Consider the following 20,844-nt stretch of genomic DNA (forward strand, 5'->3'; position numbering starts at 1 on the left):
GGATAGAGAGAAATAGGGAAAGAAGGATAAAGAGAAATAGGGAAAGTGACAGAAATAGAGGAAAATAAAGGAAAGAGAGAATGAATGGGAGAGAGAGAGAGAGATAATCGTGATAGAGAGGGAGAGAGTAATTTTATTCCAAACACAACGTACAGAAATCTAGATAGGAAGTTGTCTCTGACAGAAATAGAGGAAAATAAAGGAAAGAGAGAATGAATGGGAGAGAGAGAGATAATCGTGATAGAGAGGGAGAGAGTAATTTTATTCCAAACACAACGTACAGAAATCTAGATAGGAAGTTGTCTCTCTCCCTCCCTCCTTCTCCTCCTTTCTCTCTCTCTCTCTCTCCTATTGAATATGCTTTCTGTTAATTCCGATTAATTAGTGAATGGAGGTTATTGAACATTTCACTTTGATGCTGACAATACAAAGCCTTATTTGGAGAGAGAGAGAGAGAGAATGTTACCAGTAGGAAGTCAAATTAGTCAAATCACGCATTTCACTTACTACCTGTGGTAATGGTAAGTTGATTCCAGGATAACATGGAAAGTTTGGTAATGCTATAGAAAAGTAAAGCACATTGCATAGTTTAATTGAAATCAGGCGTTCATAAAATCCTAGGTAACCACCTACTTTTCAGAAATCTATGTGTGCTTCTGGTCTTCCTCCGGACCTAGTTACCTTGGATTTTAACTTGTGTCCACACATAGTCGATCGACTATTTGTGGACACAGATTTAAAGTTTCCTGCAGATTTATGTTGGTCTATCTTTAGAGAATTTTCATGCATCTTGCGCAGAAGTCCAAGTCCATGAGACTGATGCAGACCCGGGAGTAACCCTCAATCTCCCTCCCATGTTCTCTCTTGACCTCACACACTCACACTAGTAATCCTGTTTTCACATATTTTGTCTTTAAAGGTAACCACCTACTTTTCAGAAATCTATGTGTGCTTTTGGTCTTCCTCCGGACCTAGTTACCTTGGATTTTAAGCTGTATCCACACATAGTCGATCGACTTGACAATTTCCTGCAGATTTATGTTGGTCTATCTTTAGATAATTTTCATGCATCTTACGCAGAAGTCCAAGTCCATGAGACTGATGCAGGCAGACCCGGGAGTAACCCTCAATCTCCCTCCCATGTTCTCTCTTGACCTCACACACTCACACTAGTAATCCTGTTTTCACATATTTTTCCCCATCAATAGGTAAACGAGTACCATTTAGCATTCAGTTCACTTGATGTACGTACTCGTTATTCATACATTCCACATAAAATGAAAAGCGAAAAAAACATTTCCCATTTCTCTCCCTTTCCCTTTCGACTGTGATTTTTCCCGGGGGAAAATTTACCTTTCCCCCTCCGCTGTCTCGTTTCTCCCCTCCTATTTTGGTGTCGACCACTTTCCCCAGCTTATTCGTGATTTCAGGGAGAGGGTGACTTCATTGTTGTATCAATCCTGTTACAAGATTTCCCATCATGTTTTCTCGCAGGAAGTTATATTTCGCTACTCAGTATTCCAAGTACAACCCAATCAGTCACTCCTCAGCTCCTCACAACTGAATATTCTTGTCAGAAAATACATTTGCTGTACGATAGACGATGCGATGTAGGGACTAGATCTTTGCTATACTCACACCAGTCATACCTTGAGTATTCCTCGTTGGTGTTTAGGCTGCACAGCGTTTTTTGCCACAGGCGAGGCTTTTTTCCCATATAATTTTTATTTTTTTTTAATCCTTATTACTATGTATGTATGTACTTTACCAATTTTGTTTAAACATGTAATTTTTCCATTGTACCTATCTACCTTTGTATAAATTTATATGGAAAATAAATAAAGCTACATTACATTACAATGAAGTGCCACAGACAATCAGTGGATGGAGCAGCATTTTGCAGTAAGTTAAAATAGGATTTTTACTCAGCCTTGATTACTCGTCTGTGGTGCTCTATTTTAATGGACGGTTTAGGAAGACAACAAATTTACAACCCGTGTGAAGACTGCCTTGTAAGCTAGCTACTCTAGGGAAAACTACTCGAGTTTGGGGTAGAAAAAGTTGTAGGTGAACTGTTATGTAAATTGTAGCAGCAAAGTGAATCGGGAATGAGATGAACGAGTATGTACACGTACCTACTATGTAGGTACCTAATACATAAACGTACTAGCTGTAATATTTATGCTTGTATGCAAGTTTGAGTTACCGAGGTACTACTGACACATTTAAATAATTATAGGGTTTCTGGGTCTGCCACCGCCCATGAGAGCTATTCAAGAACACACCAGGGCAGTTGTTAAATGCGCATTCTTGTGGTTTTATTAATTTATTAGTCTTTTAAAGAGGACTTCTTGTCGTTCCTCGATTAATTAACTGTGCTAAAATTTCTGACTTGAGTTGGACTCGTACCACCAACCTCCGTATCCGAAGTTTCCCACGATAACCTCTAAACACTACTGAGGAAGTAGATTCAAGCTTTTATTCTTTGAAGGATAGTTAGTTATTCACATGTGTAGATTTAAATAACATACCTAGTCGATTTTAATACACTGAAGTTTTCCCGACTTCCACAGAAGTTTATCCCCGACAACTCCCAAGACTTCCCCTGAAGTTTATATCTTGTCTGGTTGTAACAGAAAAGAGATAAAACCCTTCTCATATACTCTAGACATACTAGGTAGATAGACATACTTGGCATAATTATTATTTAGATATGTAGATAATATTTCTAATGGGATGAAGTCACGATGTTTCATAGAGGTTCGTGCAATGAAACGAGTGTGTATTACGTGTATCTTATGTATCATTTTGATAGCGTGATGGCCCCAAAAAACCTCCCTTGTACGTTTCGATCATGGGACTTTCTTAAACGCTTTATTTTCATGGCTTTTTGAATTTTATGAAGACACTACCCATGAGGGGACTGTATAAAATCAAAAAAGCCCGCATTAAATATTTACGATCCTGTGTGGAATGGTCCGGGAAAGTTTTGTCACAATATCAAACGCTTTCGCAATGTCAAGAAGAAAAAAAAATGTTTGATGTGTTTTTGGGAGTAAAAGAAAAATAAGAGAAACAAACGTTTGCAATTTACAAAGAACTTTTCGTGCATTTGCAGGTAATTAACAAAAGAACAACTATGAACCATTATAGTCTGAAGAAAAAGTAGAATAAGGAAAAAAAAAAACTCCTAAATCACAAAACCCCTTATAAAACTAGGTAAATGTTTTATTATGTAAAAACTTCACGGGTATAAAGGTTTGCTAATTTATTTATTAGGAAAGTCAATTCCCCGGTTATTGTTTTCTCCAAGCCAGTGGTGGCGGTAGAAAATGGGAAATTTTCAATTAAGAAAATCGCCAGAAGATACAACATATCTGGTAAAAGTATTCCAATTTATCTAATGAATTAGACACCATTTCCAAACCCTTCTGATTTTCCTAGAAAATGGGAAATTTTTAATTAAAATCGCCAGAAGATACAACATATCTGGTAAAAGTATTCCAATTTATCTAATGAATTAGACACCATTTCCAAACCCTTCTGATTTTCCTCTCTATCTCTCTCTCTCTCTCTCTCTCTCACTTTATCTCCCTCCTGAAAATCACTTACCAACCAAGGTTTCCCCTCGGATTCCGCCCTGCATCAAGCTTGTAAAACTTCGTGTTAAACTCACAACAATACCATCAAAAAAAAAATCTGGTGTGAACATCACACGACTTTCCTTATCCTATTGAATGATGCTTATTTGAGTCTTCTTTTACCCCATCAAAAAATTATGGAAGAAAAAAAAAAGGTAAAATGTAAAAAAAAAATAAAAAAAAAAAAAAAAGTTACCTAGTTAGAAGTAAGAAAAAAGTAGCTTTTTCTACATCCGTAAAAGTTCAAGCTTCATGTAGTCACTCTCCCCCTTTCCTACTAGCTCCATGGGAAAACCTAAATTTTATGCTCCTTATTATAATCAAAACATTTACGAGACTCTTCTGATGTTAGGTAGGTCGGTACTTCGTTGGAACCTACCTACTTGACAAGTATAGAAAGTACTCGATGGATGTCGACTGAAACCGTCCACATTGCCTCGACAATATAGATTCACCTCTTCGATTGACGGCCGTCGACTAGGTGTAGACAGTGGACACAGTTTTACACAGAACCTACAGAGGTAAAATTGTTAACTCTACAATTTTATATCATCTCTAAGCATGGTAAGTAGGTACCAATATGATGAGATCAGAGAAATTTTGCAATTCATCAAGGAATTGCAGGTAAGTACTATGAACCATTAAAATTGACTTGAAACTTAGGAGTAAAAGAAAAAAACGTTTCCAATTTACAAAGAACTTTTCGTGCATTTACAGGTAATTAATAAAAGAACAACTATGAAGCATTATAGTCTGAAGAAAAAGTAGAATAAGGAAGAAAAAAACTCCTAAATCACAAAACCCCTTATAAAACTAGGTTTACTGGGTTATGACGACCTGAATTCCCCATCCTGTAGTGGTGCTAAATGTTTTATTATGTAAAAACTTCACGGGTATAAAGGTTTGCTAATTTATTTATTAGGAAAGTCAATTCCCCGGTTATTGTTTTCTCAGCCTCAAAGTGGGCTTTTTGTATACGAAACGCTTCTTTGGTTCCATCTACCGAATTCTCATTATGCTTATTGACTTTTCACGTTTCATTAATTATGTTTCAGACTTTAGACGACTGGTCATTCGACGTATTCGCCCTGAGTGAGTCTGGTACTAGTCAGCCAATCAAATACCTCGGATACGACCTATTAAACCGGTACGGGATATTCCACAAGTTCAAGGTAAGTACGTCTGAGACTATTTTCAGCATTTCTAGTTCGAAGTCTGAAAGGCAGTATCCAATCTTTTGGTTTGAAAAGTAGTATTCCTCCCCATGTGGCCACAGAAGCGGGTATGTCCGGGCAGCCTTAGCCGTAGTACATACACTCTTAAGATTAACTCAAGAATAAATTCTTCCATTTATTGAGAATTTTAGACTCACTCTAGCACTTTTAACAGACATCCCCCGTCTTTGCGTAGGACCTTTGTAAATTTTCCTTGGGAAAAGAAAGAAAGAAGGAAAAATTTAATCCATTGCAGAGCTGAAAAAATGGAAAAAAAATCAAGTCTTGAGATTGTAATCCTTGGTAAAACCCGACCTCAGTGGTGTAGTGATTAACACGATGTACTGACTTCGGATCTGGAGGTTGGCGGTCCAAGCTCAAGTAAGGTCAGAAAATTTAGGGCAGGGGACATTAGACGACCTGGACTGCACCGGACCATTTTCCGGGCTAAAATTTGGTCCGACAGACCATTGGTCCAGTTCGGTGGATATCAAAACGAATTTGATTTTTGGTCCGTCGAATGTGTAGTCCCGTTAAGAGGGGAACGACATTTATGCTTAACACACATAGATAACACGTATAACCATATTTTCCATTGCGTTCCTTCAGGTACCTCCCTCCACGTTAGAGAACTTCCTGGTCCGGATAGAAGAAGGCTACTGTCGTCACCGGAACCCCTATCACAACAACTTACACGCTGCAGATGTAGCTCAGACCATTCACTTCATGCTATGTCAGACGGGTCTCATGAACTGGCTGACGGACCTGGAGATATTCGCCACGCTGGTAAATACTTTTTTCCAGAAGTATTGGTAGAGGGAACTCTGAAAGTTTGTCCAAACAGTCGATCGACGACGAGGAGAATCTATGTTATCGAGGCAGTGTAGACGGTTCAGTCGACATCGAGTTGGGGATTTAGGGTACTAAAGGTGCGTGAGGTGGGAATTTTTCGGTAGTGTTTATCGTTCTGAAATCGAGGAGAGAAGGAAGACGTGATAGGAGAAAGCCAGGGATTGAACCCACGCCCTCCTATTTACTAGGCGAGTACCTTGAGTTATTACAGGAGGAAGGAGAGGGATTACAGAAAAAAAAAAAAAAAAAAAAAAAAAAAAAAAAAATTTAACTAGGCTGGCTTAGCGTTACTTATTAATCGGTGAACGACATCTGTGACAAGCTTATGCAACACAATTCAAATTCCTTCCTTTGGTGCGTTAGCCTAGTCAAGTTGGGTCCAGTGTTCTGATTACCTCCAGTGTTCTACGTTCATTTATCATACCTACAAGGGAAGAAGTCCCTTCTCTCTAGAACGTAAAAAAATCCCAGGGAGGAGAGGAAGGGATGGATTTTCTCCGGGGCAATTCATATAGGTATCCTTTGAATTTGGACCTTTTATATGCTTGGGCACCTCAGAAATTAAATGAAACGGATACAAGCTAGATTGTGAGAGGGAGGGAGGGAAGGAAGGAAGGGAAAACCTGAGGGAGGGAGAGGTCGGGGACGAGAAGGAGGGAGAGGAAGATTTTTTTTCCCCTGTGAACGTCAGGTGTGCGTGAGAAAAAAGTCTAAAACGGACATCATGGATTCTAAAGCGGAATCGCCTAAAGCTGAAGCGAGAAAAAAATTATAAAGGCGGAATAAAGGGCAACAGAGAGAGAGGGAAAAAGGGAGAGAGAGAGAGAGAGAGATATGGAAAAGAAGAGAGATTCTGATGAAATGAGAAGTTGAGCTCCATTGGGGAAGCTGAGGGAGAGAGAAAAGAGGGCAGTTTGAGGAGAAGAGTTATGGAGAAGAAGAGAGATTCTGATGAAATGAGAAGTTGAGCTCCATTGGGGAAGCTGAGGGAGAGAGAAAAGAGGGCAGTTTGAGGAGAAGAGTGGTCTCACAAATAATTGGAAACTTTTTTCGGGTGGGAGGAGATTTTCAATAGAAGAAAAAAGGGCATGAAGGGAGAATTTTAATAGAGGAAAGACTGGGAGAGGGCAGATTTTGGCTGCAAGTGTCCTGAGAGTGGAAGAAAGGCGCCTGACGTCAGCTGCTGCCAAGCTCTTAATTTTCCCACGGATCTGGGCAGAAATTGTTCGTTAAGATTCCCCTTTTTGAGGAAAGTCTTTCGGAGAAAGTGAGGAAGAGAGCGGGAAAGGGATAAAAACATGCTGAAATCATGGAAGGAATATAAGTATTGAGCTTTTCGTAAAAGCTCATCCTATAGGGCTGTTTGCCCCTACAGTTAAGTCTCAAAGTGGGCTTTTTGTGTACGAAACGCTTCTTTGGTTCCATCTACCGAATTCTCATTATGCTTATTGACTTTTCACGTTTCATTAATTATGTTTCGTATAAGCAGAGCTTGTGGCACAAGCTCTGCTTATACGGATGGGTATACCATTTATATGAAAAATGTATGTTATGAGTTTTTTGTCAATCAAATTAATAAAGATAGGTCCTTTATTAGTCGTATTAAGAATGAGCAAAGATAAAATCCCTCAGTACCGTCTACATTAGGCGCACCTAAAGCAATCTCTCCGCTATCCGGGTTTTCTTTCTCTCCAAAAGCAGTAAACATTTTACAACTTTTTAATCCTTTGAAATTTAGTATCTACTCGTACTTGTTCATATCTTCTTTTATTATCTGTATTTTTATTGCTGCCTATTATTGCTATAAGATTGTGTTCGTTTTTCGTTATAAACGTAGGTAATATTGGAAAATAAACCATATTATTACCCACTGTTCTGCAGCTGTGATCTTAGGGAATAGGAATACACCATAAACCATTACACGTTACAGCCGTAAAGATGTATCCACACATAGTCGACGGCCGATGTCGACTGAAACCGTACACATTGCCTCGACAACATAGATTCACCTCTTCGATTGACGGCCGTCGACTAGGTGTAGACAGTGGACACAGTTTTACACAGAACCTACAGAGGTAAAATTGTTATTGAGACTATTTTCAGCATTTCTACTTCGAAGTCTGAAAGGCAGTATCCAATCTTTTGGTTTGAAAAGTAGTATTCCTCCCCATGTGGGCACAGAAGCGGGTATGTCCGGGCAGGCATAGCCGTAGTACATACACTCTTAAGATTAACTCGAGAATCGATTCTTCCATTTATTGAAAATTTGAGACTCACTTTAGCACTTTTAACAGACATCCCCCGTCTTTGCGTAGGACCTTTGTAAATTTTCCTAGGGAAAAGAAAGAAAGAAGGAAAAATTTAATCCATTGTAGAGCTGAAAAAATGGAAAAAAAAATCAAGTCTTGAGATTTTAATCCTTAGTAAAACCCGACCTCAGTGGTGTAGTGATTAACACGATGTACTGACTTCGGATCTGGAGGTTGGCGGTCCAAGCTCAAGTAAGGTCAGAAAATTTAGGGCAGGGGACATTAGACGACCTGGACTGCACCGGACCATTTTCCGGGCTAAAATTTGGTCCGACAGACCATTGGTCCAGTTCGGTGGATATCAAAACGAATTTGATTTTTGGTCCGTCGAATGTGTAGTCCCGTTAAGAGGGGAACGACATTTATGCTTAACACACATAGATAACACGTATAACCATATTTTCCATTGCGTTCCTTCAGGTACCTCCCTCCACGTTAGAGAACTTCCTGGTCCGGATAGAAGAAGGCTACTGTCGTCACCGGAACCCCTATCACAACAACTTACACGCTGCAGATGTAGCTCAGACCATTCACTTCATGCTATGTCAGACGGGTCTCATGAACTGGCTGACGGACCTGGAGATATTCGCCACGCTGGTAAATACTTTTTTCCAGAAGTATTGGTAGAGGGAACTCTGAAAGTTTGTCCAAACAGTCGATCGACGACGAGGAGAATCTATGTTATCGAGGCAGTGTAGACGGTTCAGTCGACATCGACCGATGGCCGGTCGACTATGTGTGGACACACCTTTATAACAGAAGTCTTCTCATCCCGCAATCGAAGAGAGAAAGAATGCGGTATAGGAGAAAGCCAGCCAAGAACGAACCTTATCTGTTGAAGTTGGCATCAGGTGTTGGGTATATATTTTCTTTGAAATGATTTCCTCATGTCATATTCCAGGTGGCAGCATTGATCCACGACTATGAGCACACAGGCACCACCAATAACTTTCACGTGATGGCAGGCACGGACACTGCCATGCTGTATAATGACCGGGCTGTGCTGGAAAATCACCATGTTAGTGCCTCGTTTAGGTAAGTCCTGGCTTACAGTCAAAGTGAGGGAAACTTGAGTCTTCGATTTAATAGAAGAAGAGTTTCCCATTGTCTATATCAACAAATCAGGAATTAAGATATTCCTTCTTTCGTTCCTCCCGTGTATAATTACACTCATGTCCGATTTCTGAAAGGTACGATGTTATAATACGGTCGAGCTATAAGGGTGGGATTTTGCTACAATTCCTTATACACTTGTATCATGCAGCTACAATACTACACCTATCAGAAATGGGTCTCAGTACCCGAAAGGGATGATATTCATGGTTTAAATTAACCAATATTGGAGAAATTATGATAAATAATAATAAAATAAGGATACCCCCTCTCTCATACGCTTGTAAAGTCCAATAGACAAATTCACCCTGAACCAACGCATTTAGAAAGGACAAACCATAACTTAAGGCGGTCTCTTCCTGATCCCTTGTGTGCCGCGTCCATTTTAGTTTAGGACTATTGCACAACGATAACGTGGTCTTCCCTTTTCCCTGCAGAGTTCTCAAGGAAGACGACTGCAATATTCTACAGAATCTCTCCAAGGAAGAGTTCAGGGAGTTTCGGACGTTGGTGATAGACATGGTGCTCGCTACAGACATGAGCTTTCACTTCCAGCAGCTCAAGAACATGAGGAATCTTCTGACGCTAGCTGAGCCAAGGTAAACGATTATTAAACGTAGAAGCCGTAGAAGCCAGCGGTCATAGCACGTTTAATACACCAGTTCCCTACTGATCACTGATATTGAGCACCGTTATGTGTGGTTAGTATTTGGATGGGTGACCATCTGGGCAATCACGTGCTGCTGGATTTTCCCAGTCAGGGTGACATTAAAGTATGATGAGGTGGGTTGCTGGTCTCCAAATGGAGGGTAAAATCCCCATCACTAAAAGCCTTCGCAGTTATACAGCACGAGAGAAAATCTTTGAACTTTTTTTCAAAATAATTTCTAGCATAACAGGGAGCAGGTTTTACATACTCATAGTAGGGAACTATCTCCCTCACTCCCTCTCTTTTTATTTCAAAAAGCTCTCTGTTTAAAGCGCGTGTAACTTCGTTTAAGTTTAAACAAGTTTGCCTTTTTTACTCTCTCCCTCCTTCCTTCTCTCTCTCTTCCCTTCCCCCGTCTCCTATCCCTTCCTCCCTTTGGTTCATTCAAAGTTTCAAATAAAATTAAAGGAATCCCCTAGGAGAAAAAAGATCATAGAGGAAAAATATAAATAAAAATAGGTAGTTCCTTGTATGAAATATTCAATTTCCAACAAAGATAAATTTCCCCACCAATGTTTTCTTTTTCTATAGAGAATTTTATTCTATAAACTTTACTAATTAGAACTTTATGAATGGAAAAAGCTTTTGAGCATTGGAACACTTAGAACTGACGTTCATTGAAAAGTCCAGCTTTCTATGACTATTTCTGACTCTTCAACCTTTGAAGCTTCGAACTGCCTCGTGCCAACTTGACCATTTTCTGCCCATTTGGAGATTAATAGCCATTTACCAACTTTTCTTTTCTCAAGAGGATTTTTTTATCCTTTGCCAACAAGTTTCAAGTAAATTAACTATGGGAAAATTGTATGATCGTCCTGAATTATTCCTCTATGTTGGTATGTTGCAATGAATTGCAATCGTACAGCATCGTACTTTTTCGGGAAGGGGCTGTGTCGTAAACCTTAAGCCACAGGGCGCTCAAATTTTGCAGACAGCTTCCATAATTAATAATGATCAAAAGTGTCCGCGCCGGACCTCGTGAAATGTACCTACAGTTTTATGGACTGAGATCAATCCTAAATTGACCCGGGTATTACATACATAAGTAACCGCAGTCCATTCCTCATCATTAATTCCTCAGACAATCCGACTTGGTAAACCACAGCATTATCCATAGTACACCCCAAGAGTAGTGATGCACGACGAGACGAGAAATGTTGCGTCTAGTCTCGAAATTTACAAGACGAAAAATGGATTTATCTCGTAGAAAAATTGACACGGACGAGATAGATAGATCGATAGAGCCCTATCTGGTATCGTCTTGTCTAGTCTCATCTTGCGTGCATCACTACTCAACAGCGAGCAATAAAACTAACATCCTCCCTTCTTTTTCTCTCCACATAGGCGACTAGCTGACGAGGATGATGAGCTATCCGAAGTTCAGCCGGACGCCGTTCCACCCGAGGTGCGGGAGTGGCTGGCATCCACTTTCACCCGGCAACTGGCTACGACGCGGCGGAAAGCGGATGAGAAGCCGAAGTTTCGCAGCGTGGCGCATGCGATACGCGCGGGGATATTCGTGGACCGGATCTATCGCAAGGTGACCAACACGGCGCTCATGCAGTTCCCACCCGATGTTGTGCGGGTACTAAAGGTGAGTGTTATATGTAGTTGGGGATTTAGGGTACTAAAGGTGCGTGAGGTGGGAATTTTTCGGTAGTGTTTATCGTCCTGAAATCGAGGAGAGAAGGAAGACGTGATAGGAGAAAGCCACGGATTGAACCCACGCCCTCCTATTTACTAGGCGAATACCTTGAGTTATTACAGGAGGAAGGAGAGGGACTACAGAAAAAAAAACAGGAAGTTTACAAGCCCATTCAATTTCAAATCTAACATGATAAAGTGGCTTCTTGGATTTCAACTTTACGTAAAAGGAGAACTATCCTTATGGCCAATTTGTGTCACAGTCTGCAACACTTAGCGCTATTTCACGAACATTATCCGTTCAGGATAAAATCCGCCCGGGCAGAAATCGAACCCGCGGCCTAGCACTTACAAGGCAGACGCGCTACCAACCAAGCTAACTAGGCTGGCTTAGCGTTACTTATTAATCGGTGAACGACATCTGTGACAAGCTTATGCAACACAATTCAAATTCCTTCCTTTGGTGCGTTAGCCTAGTTAACCTCTACACACTACTGAGGAAGTAGATTCAAGCTTTTATTCTTTGAAGGATAGTTAGTTATTCACATGTGTAGATTTAAATAACATACCTAGTCGATTTTAATACACTGAAGTTTTCCCGACTTCCACAGAAGTTTATCCCCGACAACTCCCAAGACTTCCCCTGAAGTTTAACAATCACGTGCTGCTGGATTTTCCCAGTCTGGGTGACATTAAAGTATGATGAGGTGGGTTGCTGGTCTCCAAATGGAGGGTAAAATCCCCATCACTAAAAGCCTTCGCAGTTATACAGTGACAATAACCCACTATTAAAAAATAACAATACTTTCTCATTATATATGTACTTAGCTTCGCTATACTTCAATAATAGAAAGTAAAATTAAGTGTTAAAAAAGTTCATGGTTTCATTATAATGATACATAATTATGGTAAAAGTCCACTCTTTTACGGTATTATAGTGAAAATCGACTTTATTACTTCCCCAGTGTGGACAAGTCGAAAGCGCTGTCCCTCGTTCTTCACTGCTGTGATATCGCACATAATAATAGAAAGTAAAATTAAGTGTTAAAAAAGTTCATGATTTCATTATAATGATACATAATTATGGTAAAAGTCCACTCTTTTACGGTATAATTATAGTGAAAATCGACTTTATTACTTCCCCAGTGTGGACAAGTCGAAAGCGCTGTCCCTCGTTCTTCACTGCTGTGATATCGCACACCCCTCCAAGCGGTGGGACCTGCATCACCGCTGGACTTCGCTGCTACTCGAGGAATTCTTTCGTCAGGGGGACAAGGAGAGGGAGCTGGGCCTTCCCTTCTCGCCGCTCTGCGATCGAAACAATACGCTCGTGGCCGAGTCACAAATCGGTAAGATCCGTCTGGGAAGATTGCTTTGCCTTTTATTTAAACTGGTCACAAATCTTTTATAAAAAAAAAAAAAACGTGCCTCTAAAAATTTTCATGTTCAAAGTACCTACCTATGTACTATGTACTGCATGCATTTGGTGCACAAAACTCTTGTCTGCTTGACATTTACTTACTTCTAGGTACGCTTGATTCAACGATTTATAATTATAAAGGTAGGCACGCTTCTTGATAATTAGTATTTTGTAAACAGCAGATTTGGCAAATTGGCTCGTTTTTTTTATTTTTAAGATAGTTCATGAAGCTATTCGGTCCGGTTAAATTGAACAGATTTATCCTTATGTCCTTATATCCTTGCTGAGATCTCAATGGTTGAATCTTTGTCTATATGTTTGGCTCGAAAAAAGTTGTTAAATTGGACTTTCGTTAATCCTACTGTGTTTCGTTTCAGGTTTCATTGAATTCATCGTGGAACCAAGCATGGCTGTGTGTAGTGATATGTTGGAAACTATTCTGGGTCCGATCAACGCTCCTACCCCAGCTGATGTTGCACCAATTAGTATTTCTGAACAGACTGATTCTAGTAAAGCAAGTAAGTACCTTCTAATCTTTTTATAAGATCTGAACATGAACTGGTCAAAGCTGCTAAACTTCGATCCTTCCCACGAATTTACGAATAGTGCCTACGTATCTACATAAAAATTTAAAACATTTACATTTTGTTTAGATGCGTATTGTTGGGAAAGTTTCATACTGTCAGCCCTCGATAGGTGCCTATAAAAATTTCAATAAAGTAATCCAATAATTTTACAACACCCATAAAAAGAGAACATACACGGAAACGAGGATTTGAATTTCAATTCTCCATTGTTTTATTGCAATTTTTTATGACGATAACATGAACTTGCAAAGTTGAACGTAAATTTTGTGAAACAAAAAAAAAATCCCTCGAAATTTCGTTATCTACCTGAGCAAGTGAAGTAGACAGAAAACTTGCTTTCCATTTCTATTGTAGCTCTCTCATCTGATTAGTTTTATTTTTCCGACTGCAACATTTTCAATGACATTATTATTTTATTCTACTGTCTTTGCTCCTTTCTTTGTTCGTCTTGCTTTTTTGTTTCTTTAGAATGGAAAAGAATTATTTTAAACTTTGTTTAATTTACCAACAGAAAACTGATGTAAAATAATTCTTCCAGTGTCATTTGTTACTGAGGAGTTGAGGAAATATACGTATGTACATATATGATAGGAAATGCATTTCTGTATAATTCGTAGTCCGAATCTACAACCCTCCTATACCCTTGAAAATAGATACGACTGCCATAAAACATGTCCTCTTTGATAACTTCGTTTTATTTCTATGCTTTCCGAAGTTGGGTCCAGTGTTCTGATTACCTCCAGTGTTCTACGTTCATTTATCATACCTATAATATACAAGGGAATAAAATCCCTTCTCTTCAGAACGGGAAAAATTCCCAGAGAGGGGAAGAAGGGACGGATTTTCTCCGGGGCAATTCATATAGGTATCCTTTGAATTTGGACCTTTTATATGCTTGGGCACCTCAGAAATTAAATGAAACGGATACAAGCTAGATTGTGAGAGGGAGGGAAGGAAGGAAGGGAAAACCTGAGGGAGGGAGAGGTCGGGGACGAGAAGGAGGGAGAGGAAGATTTTTTTCCCCTGTGAACGTCAGGTGTGCGTGAGAAAAAAGTCTAAAACGGACATCATGGATTCTAAAGCGGAATCGCCTAAAGCTGAAGCGAGAAAAAAATTATAAAGGCGGAATAAAGGGCAACAGAGAGAGAGGGAAAAAGGGAGAGAGAGAGAGAGATATGGAGAAGTATGCTTTCCTGCTTTTAGTCTCTTATGAAGCTTATGCTGGAAAAATCCATTCAATTTTTTTCTCCCGCCTCCCATGAAAACAAGGTCAAAAGGTCCGATCTCATTCGCTATGGTATATAGGATTTCAAAAGGAGAATATCATGAAAATATTATTTGCAGACTAGTATCTAGTATCGTTTGTATATTATACAAAGCTTTGTATACATTTTGTGTTTCTATAAAGTAGAACGACATTTTTTCAAGGGTATACATTGAACTTTGATAAACTTAGATTAAGTCACGTATGAAGCAACATCTGGTGCTATCCTGCAAGATGATGTCTAGTGTATAAAAATATTCTGTCCACTCTTTGCCGAGGTTTCTCTTTCGAGAAAATAAAGGACTTGGGAAAACCTGTGTATTTATTTGTATACCTAGGTGTATAAACGGTGGTGCAGTTGTCAAAGCAGGAGGGTGCGAGTTCAATCCTAGCCGAGGAATGGAGTTTTATTAGTTATTTTTTGAGTTTTATTAATTTTGAAAGAAATGCCTCAGAAATTAACCTTTCGCCCAAGATTTCATTATATCTGCTGAGAGGCTAGCTCTGTAATTTATACCTTTGTTTCCTTTCAGAAGATGGACTGAACCTAAACTGTGATGTACAAGCAATGAAATACAGCATTCCCAAGCCATGGGTAGGCTGTCTTCTGGAAAATAAAAAGAGGTGGAAAGAACAAGCACTGAAAGGTAAACAGAAGCTGTACATTCTGTATTTTGTAATGTAAGATAGAGAGAAAGGGGTAGAAAGCAGAAAAAAACTTTCATTATTAAATATCCCTGCCCTTCCTCTATCCTCCGAAGTTTGATTAAAGTATTTGCAGTGAAGTAAATTTTAAATTGCAGAAGCTGTACATTCTATATTTTGTAATGTAAGATAGAGAGAAAGGGGTAGAAAGCAGAAAAAAAACTTTCATTATTAAATATCCCTGCCCTTCCTCTATCCTCCGAAGTTTGATTAAAGTATTTGCAGTGAAGTAAATTTTAAATTATCAGCACAAACGGTAAGCAGATAATTCCGTGATCGAGCACCGACATAATCAGAGTTCACTAAACTTTCTTCGTTTGTATTACATTTTGATGGAAAACAAGGAACTCTAATAGGAAGTAATTGGAGAAATATATTCAGAAATTGATTAAATAAAGAATACGTAATAAGTTAATAACTTGTTTCCTCCTTGACTGAGTGATCTTCTAAAGTTTTTCCAAGAGTTTTATCTCTTGGAACTCAAAGGGTTTCTCCAGTCAGAATGAACTTTTCAGCTAATTCAAAACAGTTTTTTTTCTCCCAATATTTTCTTTCTTGGTTTACCTGCTTGAACTTTTCACACTTCTTTGTGTTTGCAAAGTTTTTACGAAGTTCGCAAAATTCTTGAGGGATAAAATTAGTTCGAAAATAAGTTTAGCTAAAAGTGGGCTGAATACGGAGCAAGGACTTACTTCACTCTTGTAATTGAAATTTTCTGCCTGAAAGATTTTTGTATGTGGTGTGAATAAACTTTATTTGGAAAGTACACTCTATCCAAGTATGTATTTAAGTATCTCTTTTAACTACATAAATTCTGGGGCACAAACTTTCATTACCATTCCTGTGCAGTGGTTATTCACTTTATAAGACGGCACAAGTTTTTCCCCCGCAACACATATTTTTGATAACGGGGTAGGTATGCTCGCAGCTCGATTGTCTTGTGCTGCATTTCATCGTGTCCTTATTCCCGCTCTTTTGAATAAAAATTCTGTTGAATCAAGGCAATCTCCAAGTTTCTTGTGTTTTAAAGATGTTTGTTTGTCCTCCGCAGACGCTGAGAGCAGAGCTGCAACTCAGAATGACTCCGATAGTCCGTCTTCACCTCAACATTCATAAGATCCAGGAATTCTGCCAGTTGAGCTAAATTTCCTGACGTGATGGCTTCACACATTCCAGTCGCGGTGGACTTTGGTTACCCAATCAGATAGTTACGAGTTCGCGGTGTCATGACCCAGGAATTCTGCCAGTTGAGCTAAAATTTCCTGACGTGATGGCTTCACACATTCCAGTCGCGGTGGACTTTGGTTACCCAATCAGATAGTTACGAGTTCGCGGTGTCATGATTCTATGGCTTGAAGATTTGATTCTTATTCCCTATCAATTCCCCTCATGGATCTGGAGCTAGCGATTAAAAATTTACCCCGTAAGGTACAAAATTTTCGACCTTTAGGTTTTATGTGGGGAGGTGAATAAACAAAGAAACTGGAAGTTTTAGTGTTTAAACTTAAAGGCTTAAGTTCTCTAAAACCGTATAAGCGCACCAACAAAGGTGTTTACATACAATTTCTTGCCATGTGGTATGAAAGATTTTCATCCTATTCCAGAAATCCAATAGGTATAGAAGTATGTCTTACTAATGTATTAGAGGGAATACAGGGGAATAGAATAGATTTATGCATGTATTTTTAAGAGGAGGGGATTTCCATATTTTAATACGTTCGATTTATTTTTCAAAGGTGTTTAAAAAGCACATAATGATTTTTTGTAAGTAAGGAAATATTATATTTTAAAAGAAACGCTTATTTAAATTTAATATTACTTTTATCAGTTCGTACTTCTTCGATGATTGTTAGAAAAAAAATCAATTCTCCCATAAAAAAAAAAAAAAAAAAAAAAAAAAAAAAATTAAAAAAATTTGAATCTTTGTCTATATGTTTTGGCTCGAAAAAAAGTTGTTAAATTGGACTTTCGTTAATCCTACTGTGTTTCGTTTCAGGTTTCATTGAATTCATCGTGGAACCAAGCATGGCTGTGTGTAGTGATATGTTGGAAACTATTCTGGGTCCGATCAACGCTCCTACCCCAGCTGATGTTGCACCAATTAGTATTTCTGAACAGACTGATTCTAGTAAAGCAAGTAAGTACCTTCTAATCTTTTTATAAGATCTGAACATGAACTGGTCAAAGCTGCTAAACTTCGATCCTTCCCACGAATTTACGAATAGTGCCTACGTATCTACATAAAAATTTAAAACATTTACATTTTGTTTAGATGCGTATTGTTGGGAAAGTTTCATACTGTCAGCCCTCGATAGGTGCCTATAAAAATTTCAATAAAGTAATCCAATAATTTTACAACACCCATAAAAAGAGAACATACACGGAAACGAGGATTTGAATTTCAATTCTCCATTGTTTTATTGCAATTTTTTATGACGATAACATGAACTTGCAAAGTTGAACGTAAATTTTGTGAAACAAAAAAAAAATCCCTCGAAATTTCGTTATCTACCTGAGCAAGTGAAGTAGACAGAAAACTTGCTTTCCATTTCTATTGTAGCTCTCTCATCTGATTAGTTTTATTTTTCCGACTGCAACATTTTCAATGACATTATTATTTTATTCTACTGTCTTTGCTCCTTTCTTTGTTCGTCTTGCTTTTTTGTTTCTTTAGAATGGAAAAGAATTATTTTAAACTTTGTTTAATTTACCAACAGAAAACTGATGTAAAATAATTCTTCCAGTGTCATTTGTTACTGAGGAGTTGAGGAAATATACGTATGTACATATATGATAGGAAATGCATTTCTGTATAATTCGTAGTCCGAATCTACAACCCTCCTATACCCTTGAAAATAGATACGACTGCCATAAAACATGTCCTCTTTGATAACTTCGTTTTATTTCTATGCTTTCCTGCTTTTAGTCTCTTATGAAGCTTATGCTGGAAAAATCCATTCAATTTTTTTCTCCCGCCTCCCATGAAAACAAGGTCAAAAGGTCCGATCTCATTCGCTATGGTATATAGGATTTCAAAAGGAGAATATCATGAAAATATTATTTGCAGACTAGTATCTAGTATCGTTTGTATATTATACAAAGCTTTGTATACATTTTGTGTTTCTATAAAGTAGAACGACATTTTTTCAAGGGTATACATTGAACTTTGATAAACTTAGATTAAGTCACGTATGAAGCAACATCTGGTGCTATCCTGCAAGATGATGTCTAGTGTATAAAAATATTCTGTCCACTCTTTGCCGAGGTTTCTCTTTCGAGAAAATAAAGGACTTGGGAAAACCTGTGTATTTATTTGTATACCTAGGTGTATAAACGGTGGTGCAGTTGTCAAAGCAGGAGGGTGCGAGTTCAATCCTAGCCGAGGAATGGAGTTTTATTAGTTATTTTTTGAGTTTTATTAATTTTGAAAGAAATGCCTCAGAAATTAACCTTTCGCCCAAGATTTCATTATATCTGCTGAGAGGCTAGCTCTGTAATTTATACCTTTGTTTCCTTTCAGAAGATGGACTGAACCTAAACTGTGATGTACAAGCAATGAAATACAGCATTCCCAAGCCATGGGTAGGCTGTCTTCTGGAAAATAAAAAGAGGTGGAAAGAACAAGCACTGAAAGGTAAACAGAAGCTGTACATTCTGTATTTTGTAATGTAAGATAGAGAGAAAGGGGTAGAAAGCAGAAAAAAACTTTCATTATTAAATATCCCTGCCCTTCCTCTATCCTCCGAAGTTTGATTAAAGTATTTGCAGTGAAGTAAATTTTAAATTATCAGCACAAACGGTAAGCAGATAATTCCGTGATCGAGCACCGACATAATCAGAGTTCACTAAACTTTCTTCGTTTGTATTACATTTTGATGGAAAACAAGGAACTCTAATAGGAAGTAATTGGAGAAATATATTCAGAAATTGATTAAATAAAGAATACGTAATAAGTTAATAACTTGTTTCCTCCTTGACTGAGTGATCTTCTAAAGTTTTTCGGGACTGGGTATTGGTTCATTATATAGATTTTAAGTTTCAGTTCTTTTATTTTAATTTTATCATTATTTTTGTCAGTATGGTTGGTGTTGAACTCTCTGCTCCAATACATTGAGACAACTTGGTTAATACAAAGCTTTAATGAGAATGTACATAATGATTTAGTCTTAAGTTTAAAATTAATTTACAACATAGTTCAAGTGATTTCACTTTATAGGTTTAGAATAGTTAAAGGTTTTCAAATAGGAAAACTTTCCATTTTTATATGTTTTTTCAAAATACTACTGCTGTCAGGTGAAGTTATGGGAGGGAGGGGAGGAGAAAGGTTAGGTTTCGTGTAGGAGGGATCATTGTTTTTTTCTCCCCCCCTCCTCTCTCTTGCCCCCTTCTCTCTCTCTCTCTCTCTTTCTGTGGGGTCCTGTCGAAATGAGGGTGCAATGTAGGTAAATACTCGTACTTACATAGATACGGTACTGAGAAATTCATGTTCAAAGGAAATTGCTAATGCCTTTGCTCAGGATTTTTCGGGGATCTGTTACTGTCAGAAAACTGAGGCCTTATGTTTTTATAGCTAAATACTCTAAATAGGAATGTATGTACTTTGTACTATCACGTTCTGTCAGCTATCAGCTCATCCTCATCACTGACGGAGGCCTTCACAGTTTTAAGTACGTGTTTTTTTTTTTTTTTTTTTTTTTTTTTTAAAAATTTCTAAATTTGGAATTTAATTTCTTATGTTCTTGGTAATCTCCAATGAAAACCATCATAGCCTATTCTACTCGATTCGGAGAAGAATAGGTGTAGAAAACTCCGCCACTCATTGATAGCTGGTAACAATAATTACAGTAATAGATATTAATAGCTAGTATTGCAATAACCTTAGGTGGCACTTGGCTCTCCTATCTAGACTACCTACCAGTAGAAACATACCTACTGGTAGAAACAGCTATCAAAGTGGCCATAGGTATTTGACGCCGCAAGCCAAATATCTGTTGGAACTTTCTTCAAATGAAGACAGTGTAATTTTCGCAATAATAATTCGCGGTAATTTTTCAGAATTAATAACAACGTACGGTAAATTTCATGTCAGGAACATTCGTGATATGGCGCACTTTGGCAACTGTTGGTTTATGGATGCTCCATTATAATGTTAGCTTTAGACCAGGTCGGTGTTCTCGGGGAATTCTAACATAATAACTAAGAAGATAAATACTGCTATCAGAATTAATAACTGAACAAGTTATACCGTAGATTATCACGACCCTAGTGATGGATATTGGAAATCCTGGATTAATGGTATAGACTTCTAAACTTATTAACGGTATGGAATGGCTATACTAAACTTGCTGCCTGTTTTGCCACATAGTTACTCGTATTACAGCTTCTC

At 38.3% G+C, this 20,844-nt stretch overlaps 1 protein-coding gene across 1 annotated transcript; it reads left to right on the top strand.

Moving 5' to 3' along the window:
* Nucleotides 1-4,202: 4,202 nt before the first annotated feature.
* On the top strand, nucleotides 4,203-19,130 carry LOC103512646 (calcium/calmodulin-dependent 3',5'-cyclic nucleotide phosphodiesterase 1). The gene is made up of 11 exons (XM_008477420.2): nucleotides 4,203-4,265; nucleotides 4,697-4,813; nucleotides 5,465-5,641; nucleotides 8,918-9,051; nucleotides 9,567-9,728; nucleotides 12,629-12,831; nucleotides 13,280-13,420; nucleotides 15,287-15,400; nucleotides 16,510-16,569; nucleotides 17,455-17,595; nucleotides 18,979-19,130. The coding sequence occupies exons 1-11, from the start codon at nucleotides 4,203-4,205 to the stop codon at nucleotides 19,128-19,130; spliced, it is 1,464 nt and encodes a 487-aa protein (XP_008475642.2).
* Nucleotides 19,131-20,844: the final 1,714 nt, after the last annotated feature.

The sequence above is a fragment of the Diaphorina citri genome, unplaced genomic scaffold (assembly GCF_000475195.1).
Source record: "Diaphorina citri unplaced genomic scaffold, Diaci psyllid genome assembly version 1.1 scaffold868, whole genome shotgun sequence".
In the NCBI taxonomy this organism is placed as follows: Eukaryota; Metazoa; Arthropoda; class Insecta; order Hemiptera; family Psyllidae; genus Diaphorina; species Diaphorina citri.

Bases quoted from the DNA above. Each gene is read 5' to 3' on its own strand.
- LOC103512646 (XM_008477420.2), top strand. From the start codon at position 4,203: ATGGTAAGTAGGTACCAATATGATGAGATCAGAGAAATTTTGCAATTC. The intron at 5,642-8,917 runs GTAAATACTTTT...GTCATATTCCAG, and splicing joins TGGAGATATTCGCCACGCTG to GTGGCAGCATTGATCCACGA. The intron at 13,421-15,286 runs GTAAGTACCTTC...GTTTCCTTTCAG, and splicing joins GACTGATTCTAGTAAAGCAA to AAGATGGACTGAACCTAAAC.